Raw genomic sequence first — 10,448 nt, forward strand, 5'->3', positions numbered from 1 at the left:
ATAATAATAATAATAATAATAATAATAATAATAATAATAATAATAATAATAATAATAATAATAATAATAATAATAATATATATGACAACAGCTATAAAATGTGTAATCATGTGTAATATAAAGGTTTTCTCCATGTGCACATGCAAGGAATGTTCATATCACGAACCAGATTAGCACCTCAGACCACTAATGTGGGTGAACGCGAGGTGCATACGTGATTTTGTTGTCTTGAAAGGGTCTATATTTTGCCTTTATTTTTTCAAATTGTTTATTTTTTTTCCTACTTCTTTTCCAACTTTGTAACTTATTTAACTCATGAACTTGAAACTCTCCGAAACTTATATGATTAATAGGGTATAATGGCTTTTTAATATGTCAAATTAACTCACCATTCATTATCAAGTTCACTTCGTCGATGCAGAAATTCAGACTTCAATTTCTACAAACATCTCCATTGTATTCTGTGAGATAGATGCTAAGCAAAACCTGAAGTACTTGCACTAAGAGGGTGAATAGTTTTAAGGACACAATATTCATGTAAGACTCTGTTTGTTAATTTCTTCCTTTTAGTGATTTTAAGCATATATTTGGTGGAGATTAAAATTAGATCTTTAATAGATTTTGATAAAAGTTAATGAAATATTTGGTTAAAATGTTGTAAATACCATAAAATATATAGTTAAAATTAATTGTTGATGTTGACTTTGAAAAAAATTAAAATTAAAATAAAACTCTTAACTTTTACTTTTTATCAAACAGGGGCTAAATCTTTCTTTATAGTTATTAATTTCCTTTTTTTTTTTTATGTGATTCTACAAACTATATATATACTCTAAATGAAGAAAAAGGTACAAATCTAAAATGGACAATAATTAACATGACCCCCCCCCTTTCTTATTTATATTTTATCAATGGTAACTATAGTTTTCTTGAAAATTTTGTAGTTGGTGGAAGGATGTAGGCTTAGCAAATAAGTTGCACTTTGCAAGAGATAGGCTGATGGAGAGCTTCTTTTGGTCAGTTGGAATGGTATTTGAACCACAATTTAGTGAATGCCGAAAAGGTTTAACGAAAGTGGTTAAGCTAATCACTATTATAGATGATGTTTATGATGTTTATGGCTCTCTTGAAGAACTTGAACAATTTACGGATGCTGTTGAAAGGTTTGTACTTATAGAAAACAATAAATTTATTGCATTTTCGTACTTCAAAACACAAATTCAATTAATTATTTTGACCTGAATTTTGGTGCTCTTATTGCAGATGGGATATCAATGCTTTACATCATTTGCCTGGCTGCATGAAGATATGCTTTTTAGCTCTTTACAATACTATTAATAACATGGCATATGACGTTCTTAAGGAACAAGGTCAGGTCATCCTTACTCAGCTCACAAAAGTGGTAAGTGCATCAATCTAAAGTTCATTTTATTATCCCTAAATAATCATTTTATAATAGATAGATCACTTAAATTATATACCTGAAATCAAATAGATTTCTCGAATTAGCAAAAATCAAATCTATACATCTCAATTTAGTAATTTTCTTTATACTTTCTTGAGATACTTATTAGATTATATTTAAACGCACTTGCCCTACTTCTGTAGGCCCATCCTCTCCACAGACTATCCCAACTAACATACCATCTGCGATTGGCCTCACCCCCTTGTCACTTAAACTATATTTTCCTTTATTACCTTATTTCTTTAAATTTTACTTTTTCATAATTTTGATTGGATGCTATAAAAAGTTTTTGTTATAAAAATTAAATTTTAAATATTTTTATTATATTTTAAAAAAAAGTTTTTGTTAAAAGAAATAAATTCTAAATATTGCTATAATATTTTAAATATAATAAGATATGATTTTTTTTCTTAGGAACATTATATATTTTGCAAATCCATAATTAATAGATCAACAAATATAAATATATTTTCAATATAATTTAGTAAAATATGATTTGTTTTCTTAAGAAAGTTATATATTTTGCAAATCCACCTGACATATTATTAATAAATCAACATATATAGATACGTTTTCAAATCATTTAATTAAGTTTAATTTAGTTCAGTTTCCCTAATTTTTAATTTTTTTTTATAATCTTAACATTCATACTATATTAACTTCAAAAGATTAAAATAATATTATCATAATACTAAAATCACAATAAATTTGACATAAAATGTTTAAAGCTTATATTTCCCTTTTGTTCCTTTAGTATTTAAATCAATTTTAATTTGTTCATTTTTTTAAATGAAAATTCAATTTTTGCAAAATATGATTAAGATAAGATCATTTTGTACAAGAAGATGATAAAAAAAATAATAATAAAAAAAATAAAAAAATCCTTCTTTTAAACTAAAACAATCTAACTGTGTCTAAATTAAATTATAAAAAAGCAAAGAACAAAACAAATATAATTTAAAATTTAGCATCATAGATAAGAATAAAATGAAAACTTTATCCTTATTCGGGAGGAACCTGTAAATTTTAAAATATGAGGGGTATCTGTGGATTTCTAAACCTCGTGACAATTTATTCTTATCCAATTTTTATTTTCTTTTGTTCTTTTCTTAATAGTTGCCCAATATTTTACATTATTATACAAGCCCCAACAAAATTGTATTTCCGCTCCCTCTTTTTTCTTAGATTTTGATAGCTGAATTTATCTCTGCAAATCATGTTTTTCAGTGGGCAGATTTGTGCAGACTGTTCTTAAAGGAAGCGCAATGGAGTTGCAATAAACATATACCTACTTTTGACGAGTATCTTAGTATGGGATGGTTATCATCATCTGGACCACTTCTACTTGTTCATGCCTACTTTCTAATGAATAAAAATATTACAAATGACGAGATAGAATGCTTCAACGGTTACCGTGCTCTCTTACGCTACCCATCCACAATTTTTCGCCTTTGCAATGATTTAAGTTCCTCAAAGGTATGTTTCCTTTTAGATCACTTTCTTAGGGGATAACAGTACTTTATCAAGAGATTAGTGCTGATATAAATTTTTTACTGTACCAGGCCGAGATTGAGAGAGGTGAAACGGCCAATGCAATTTCATGTTACATGCATGAAAAAAGTGTTTCTGACGAAGTTGCCCGTGAATACATTAAGAGTTTGATAGATGAGAATTGGAAGATGATAAATAAAGAATTGGTTTCAAATTCCATTTTCAGCGAGTCCTTTATTGAAATAGCCATAAACCTTGCTCGAATAGCACAATGTCACTACCAGTATGGCAACGCTCACAGTGATCCAAATGACATAACGAGAAACCGAGTTTTGTCAGTTATTATTGAGCCCATTCAATTGACACAGCCATATAGGAACTTAAAACTGTCCGTAAATTAAGAGAAAAGATTGTTAACTTAAAGAAGTGTAACTAGTTTATATATTATAAGGTTCATAAGGATGATTATTGAACAGAGGTGGTAGATAAAGTGATAAGGACGTAGCTGGTTCAACCCTCACCGAGAGGATGCTGCTTGCTGAGTTATACTCAAGTCGAGGGTCGGTATTAATGAATTTGCTTCAAAACTACTTCATGTTACAAAATCTGTATTGAACTTTTTGTAAGTAAAAGTGTTCTTTTGTTGGGAATATATACAAATACTATAATGAATATTGATTATAATGATCTCCTTATGCATTACTATTACTGGTCGTAGTGTAAAATATTTTCTCGCACTTTTATAATAACATGTAATACGAAGAGTAAGAATGCAGAAAAAGATTGAAGATGACTTCAATGCCCCTTCTTTGAAAACAAAACTGAGTTACACTGACACTATCCGAAGCCCTGACCGACCCTCACAATAGAGGGTGGGACCACTTTTTTCTTGCAATTGTTTATTCATGTGGGGCTCAGTGTTTGTGAGAGGCGGTCAAAGCTTTTGTCATCCTCTTTTTTGGTAGGGAGGCTTTTTCTATAAAACAATTGCCTCAATCAAAGGACCAAATGCTACCTATAACTCAACATTATGAATGAAAATACCTATTTATGTCAAAAGGTTAAGGGAACATATTGGTAAGGTTTTTGAGAAGTCAAAAGCTACTTCCAAGATTAAAAAAGCTATTTTTAACATGTTTGGATACTTTTTTCAAAGTGTTTTGTTTGACCACAAGAGCTTGTAGAGGAAACTCACCTAAGATAATTTTTAAAGAAGTCTTCTACAAGAAGTAAAGATGAAAGCAAAATCCAAAATTGTACTTAAAATTAATTAAACTAAAGCACTGCATACTTAAAATTATAAAGGAACTGAACAACATCAGGACTATGCGTACAGTCTGGAAGTGTTTTCCCGTGTGAGTCCTTAACTACTGCCCTCTTCACTTGCTTGCTTCGGTTGCTCGCTCACGGCATAATAAGCTAAGGCTTGTGCATGGACATCATCCTTCCCTAAAAATAAGATTCGTACTTGAATCAATGCAGCAGCAATCGTCATAATAAGTCTCCCAAGTACGGAAAGAGATGTTTGACATTGAACACATCAGCAATTCATGTGGATGGGGAGCTTGAGGCGATAAGCCTTTGGGTTTCAATAATCTCCATGGCCCCGATTTTTTGAGGCGATAACTTATTGCACTCATGCGAAGTAGACACAAGATTATCAGAGATGGGTTCGTTCTTGTGAGCATGCTGTCAAGGAGATATCAGAATGATGAAGTACAACTGGAGAATGCCTATGTTCGTCATTACATGATGTAGATCGAACAATAATTATTGTTGGAACAACAAAGCGGATTCATATTTGCATAAAATTCAGAATGAAGTAAGCTGCATATGGAAATTATGTTGTCGAAAATTCGACTAATGCAATCAAAAGAACAAATAAAATAAGCAGAAAAATAGAAAACAGTAAATGAAGCGAGGTATGCCAATAAAATAAGCAAATCTCCTTAAGACAGATTTCGCCCCCCAATGAAGTGCAAACGGGATTATGGACGTCTGTCTCCCAAGATACAACGCTCCTTCCAAAGTTGATATTGCACAATACCAACCTTCTTGGTCGAACCAATGAAAGATTGTACTCGAACGGAATAACCACGGAAATATAAGAGAATTTTTAGAGCAGAATATGGAGAGAGAAGAATTTATAAATCAATTGAATTCGTAATTGATTTGGTGTCCAAAAACGAATCTGGGGGTCTCTATTTATAGAGATTGAAGTGTTTCATGGAACAAGTGTATGACATTTCAGGAACTGGTGCACCACTTGGTCTGACTCGTCTTAGCCATTGGATCGCACTATTTTCATGATCTGACGGCTCAGATTGAATCATGAAGTGAAGTGTTCATTCATCATGCATATTCATCAATTTCTGAATAGTCACAGCCATGCGGATGCCACGCATACATCTAACCGCCACACAGGACGAAGGGACGCGACCTACCACACGTACGCCACCTAGAATGCCAAATCACCGAGCCTTGCACTGCCACATCATCGAACTACGAGTCCATTTTCGAAAACTATAAGACTCCCCAGCTCCTCGCGACGATGCGTACGTGCGAAGTGCGCCTCTAAAGCGCCCAATGCGTACTTTGCGACGTGCGCGTGCCAGGACCGAGTCCGGGGAGTGGTGCTAGTGGTGACTAGCCTTTGGCTAGTTTGCTAGCCTTTGGCTAGCTAAAGTTAGCCAAGTGATAGATAACTTATTAAATTATATATTATTCACACAACCCACTATATAAACAAGACTATTTTCTTGTAAATTTTCGATGTGAGACACCTTTCCATATAAAAAATACTTAAAATGGGTTTATCAACATATGGGCCTATATTGGAAACTTTTCTAATTCACCCAAATTAATTGCAATGACCCACATTATTAAATATTACATTTAATATTTTAAACCCAAATCAAATTCAATTAATTCCAACAAATTATCTATTGATTTAGCAGTTCGAAGATTTTATTACTTTTTGACAATTTTAGATTGTTTATTTTGATTAAGGTTTTGCCTACGGTATACTAGGATTTTTACTGTGGTTTATAATTTTTTTAATTTTTTATTATAGAATATGATTTTCTTTTGTTGTACAAATAAGAGAACTTGAATCTTTTGAAAAATGTAATTTAGGCTTGTTTGATTTTCATTCTTCCCAAAATACATTTTTTTCCTCTTCTTTTCAACAAAACATTATTCATTAAAGTAATATTATACGTAAATCAAATTTTTTCCCTATTTTCCAACAACGCATTTCCCATCAATCTACTATTCGAAAATGCATTTTTCATAAAAATGGGGCTCAAACACCCTCTAATGAAATATTGAAACACTTATTGTTCTTAACTATGTTCAAATTCCCATTACTCTAGGAAATCAACGAGTTTTTAATGCCTAACTATCTAAAATTCGCGAGTGAATAAATATGAATTAGAAGATTATTCGTGATTCATATATTATCACGCTTCTGTGCTCACTAACCTATATCACGTGTGTAGCTCCGAGCCAATTAAGAAACAGGCTTTCACAATTATTCTTTTAACTCAAACTACAATGTCGGGCCTATAGTTTAGCCACTCAATACATTGAGTGGATATGAAATGAACATACAAAATATAAGGGTTTATGTTAGTTCTCTTAACAAGATTGGTCCTTACTCCTTAAAGATGAAACTTAATTGAATTCAAATGAGAAATTTGATCAGACTCATATTTAAGCAAGTACATAGATTCAAAATTAATTTGCTCAAACGAGCCACAATCTTCTAGAGGATGGCGGGTTAAGTGTAAATATCCCACATTATGAAATATATATTTCAACATCTATGGGTTGAGCTTCATTTCTTTCTTTTTTTATTAAACAAGGTTGACCTTTTAAAAAAACAAGTTTAGGGTTTTGTCATCCCAAATTCGACATGATTAAGGCCTGCATAACAGTGGGATTACATCCTGTTGGAAAAATTTAAGCTTTAAGGACCAACTTGAAATTTCATTAAGGAACAACTGTGTATTTAACAGGTAAAAACATAATTTTTTGAGTACAAAAATATCATTAGGCATTTCATATCAGTCTAATACCTGATTTCACATGCAATTCAAGTAAATCATAATGAGAAGAGAACTAGCAAAAGGGCAACAGAGGTGGACTTGAATATGTCACGGGTGCTCATGTTATTCACCTTCATCAATTACTACACCCAAAATGTTGCTAAAGAGATCCCCACCCCTACTATTCATGATGGTCTACCCTGGGCCATAAATTATTCAGAATCAGTTCTTTGACCCTCAACAATGTAAATATTATTCCAAATCTAATTTAATTAAAAGGACAATTTTCACTGGAATTTTATTTTAGATTGTACAATTTACCATTATTTTTTTCAATTTGATCATACAACTCTTTTTTTAAATAAAAAATAATCGTCAGTGTCACGTGACTTACGGAATGCTTCACTTCGATGCTTGTGTTGTGACTAGAACTGAGAAACTGAAATTGAACCTAACCAACCCAATCTAATCTGTTTAGCCTGTGGGAAAATGGCCACTCTATCCATAGGTAGCTTATTACTAGCAGCGCCAACAATGGGAAATCATGTGATAAAAGTGGCATATCTTAATTATATAACAAAACCAATTTGCTTTCCGCAATAAATTGGGTTTTCTTCCTTTTAACCAAAAGTAACACTTTATGCAAATTTCTAATTAGTTCAAATACCAAAAGGCTGCATTTGTACAAAGCCTGAGCCACTACTAAAGCCTAAAGAAGCTCAAACGTGCTCTGATCAACAATCATGGCAAGCATAATCCGCGATCGTGAGGACTCCGACTACTACGAAAGCAGCAGCTGCTCTTCCATCACGGTGCCAGATTCCACCCGGAGTTGGCTGAGCAGCCTCAGCTTCGGCAGCCACCGGAGTTCCACCTCTGCCTCCCTTTCATCCTCCTCTGACATCCCTTTTTCTAGCAAGCCACACAAGGCAAATCAAACAGCTTGGGAAGCCATGAGGTTGCTCCACCGTGAGAAAGGCCAAGTAGGGCTGGAACACTTTAAACCGATCCGCCGGCTAGGCGGTGGTGATATCGGAAATTTGTATCTTTGTCAGATGAGAAACCCTGTTGACGGTTTACAGCAGTGTTTAAATTCCATGAAAGTGGTGGATAGGGAAGCTCTTGCCATAAGAAAAAAGCTTCAAAGAGCAGAAATGGAGAAACAGATTTTGGGTATGCTTGATCATCCATTTTTACCAACTCTATATGCACAGTTTGATGCATCTCATTACTCTTGCTTGGTTATGGAGTTTTCCCCTGGTGGAGATTTGCACGCCGCCCGGCAACGCCAGCCAGTGAAGCGTTTCAGCATTTCATCTGCCAAGTAAGTTTCTAATTTTTTCACATTTGTTATAAATTTCTGACTTTGTGTAGTTTCTTCTTATGCTTGCTCGAAGACTAAGACTTACCTAAAAGTTTCTTAAAAACGTACTTGTATAAGCTAATTTACAATCATATTGCTCGCTATTATCTAAAGTTTAAACCCTTGAAAATAGAACAAACTTTCTTATTTTTAATATGTCTTCAACACAAGCATCTTACATGCTGAACATATTTAGTAGAGTGTTAGGTTTTTTGATACTCAATAATCCGGGCGATGATTTAAAACAGTTGTCGAATTATTTATCGACACCATGGACTTGGCTTGGCTCGGAGACGAACTACACTTTTGGATGGTTCAGGTTTGGGTTGGATGATTATTTGGTTAGTTAGACCATTTAGTGATTAATATAGAGTTGACAATTGGTCCATTAGTTTAGGTTATATGGCAGCTCACTTAGAGATCTCTTGGCCCATATTTGGTGATCTAAACTAATCTATATATATGTATTTATCTCCCAGCCGTTTTGGGGTGTGTGTTGTAACAATGGAGAGGATAGTTGAGAGAAGAGAGGCAGCCGAGAGAGAGGAAAGCCGTGTGAGGTTGTGAGTAAGATTCAACCATTGTGATATCTTCTTATTCCTCTCCATACCTTTGTGGATTGCTAACACCATCACCCTTCTCCTTTTGTGGGGTCTTGAGAGAGTTTGGTCAGTTCAAAGTGGAGGCGAAAGTCTCGGGTTGAGTCGAGGTAAACCGGTGTTCTTTTAATTGTTTTCTGAACTCGGAATCAAGATTTATCGAGGGATTTTCGCTACAGTAGAGTAATGTTATTTAGCCTCACTGGGATTGCAACCCCATTCTAGATGGCATTAATGTGGCATTAATTGATAGGTAGAATTAACTAACTCATTAAATTTCACCTTTCATTTAACCAATCATCTAGTACCATCTATACTGAGATTGCAACTCCAGTGGGACTACATATCATTATTCTTATTTTTATTTGAAGGTTTGAAACTTGCACAATTTCTATTAATGGGTGACTGCAATACTTGAAATCAAAAATGCAAATGCTCTGATATCATGTTAAATTACCTCATCTAAATGATGTGCTTTGACTTAAAAAAATCTTAGACAGCCAAATATTTGAATGATATTGAAATATAATTAAACACAAGCTTGAGTTCTATATGTTAAAACTCATTTTCAACTACATTTATTCTAAATAAATAATTTCGCACTTTTTACAGAATCTATTCGAAAAATTCAGATGTAAAATAGAGCTGCCTAAGGCTCCATATTTAGGTAAGACGATGCTAAAATTTTATGGATCAAAATCTAATTAACCGCAGAAATGCTACATGTTTACGGAACAGAATCTTCGATAAAAATTTCTGAAAGTTTTTTCTTTTTCAAAAATAATTAAAATACTTAATTTATTGATTTAATTTACTGATAATTTGATATAACTAACATAGATTTTACGTTATTAATAATTTAAAAATTATCTTAATAAATTTAATTTAATGACAAAGTATTTGTTGGTAAAAGTAACAAAACCATTGTTGACAAAATTTCATCAACAATGACAAAAATACTTTAATTATATAATGAATATTTTGACAAAAATGATAAAAAAATAAAAAATTTAAAAATTAAATTTTTCTTTACATTAATGAAAAACAAAGTAATACAAAAAATTATTCAATCTGTTGGTTAAAATATTATTTTAGAAAATAACATAACAATCCGTAATATTAATAAAAGCAAGAAACGTCTTAATTTATAATAACAAGTATATTACATATGTAATTTAGCAAAAAATTAAAAAATAAAAAAAATAATAAATAAATAATTTAATTAAACTTTCATTAACGACACCAACCGTAATCACTAAAAGGCAGCCTTCCAAATTTTATAAATCAGCCCTCACGTATGGCGGAGGAATACCATGAATACAAATTTACATCACAAATTGACAACTTCAAAGACAAAACTATTAATAACTTCGTACATATGGAAATGATTTCTATTTGATACAATCAAGTTGGTGATTGCCCCTGGAAGATCTGCCATATCATGAAAGACTGTAGTGTTCCCACTTCCGTCTATTTTAGAT

General features: G+C 32.5%; 2 protein-coding genes across 2 annotated transcripts in view; both read left to right on the forward strand.

Annotated features, from left to right (window-relative positions):
• Positions 1-3,536, forward strand: part of LOC111408326 (isoprene synthase, chloroplastic-like) — a 4,816-nt gene extending 1,280 nt beyond the window's left edge. The window contains exons 3-7 of the mRNA XM_023038096.1: positions 404-463; positions 936-1,163; positions 1,264-1,402; positions 2,693-2,941; positions 3,028-3,536. Coding sequence (XP_022893864.1) covers positions 404-463; positions 936-1,163; positions 1,264-1,402; positions 2,693-2,941; positions 3,028-3,357 — 1,006 coding nt within the window. The 3' untranslated portion in view covers positions 3,358-3,536. The remainder of the gene's footprint in view (positions 1-403; positions 464-935; positions 1,164-1,263; positions 1,403-2,692; positions 2,942-3,027) is intronic.
• A 4,111-nt stretch (positions 3,537-7,647) lies between these two features.
• Positions 7,648-10,448, forward strand: part of LOC111407316 (protein kinase PINOID 2-like) — a 7,415-nt gene continuing 4,614 nt past the window's right edge. The window contains exon 1 of the mRNA XM_023036729.1: positions 7,648-8,329. Coding sequence (XP_022892497.1) covers positions 7,749-8,329 — 581 coding nt within the window. The 5' untranslated portion in view covers positions 7,648-7,748. The remainder of the gene's footprint in view (positions 8,330-10,448) is intronic.

The sequence above is a fragment of the Olea europaea genome, chromosome 13 (assembly GCF_002742605.1).
Source record: "Olea europaea var. sylvestris chromosome 13, O_europaea_v1, whole genome shotgun sequence".
NCBI lineage: Eukaryota > Viridiplantae > Streptophyta > Magnoliopsida > Lamiales > Oleaceae > Olea > Olea europaea.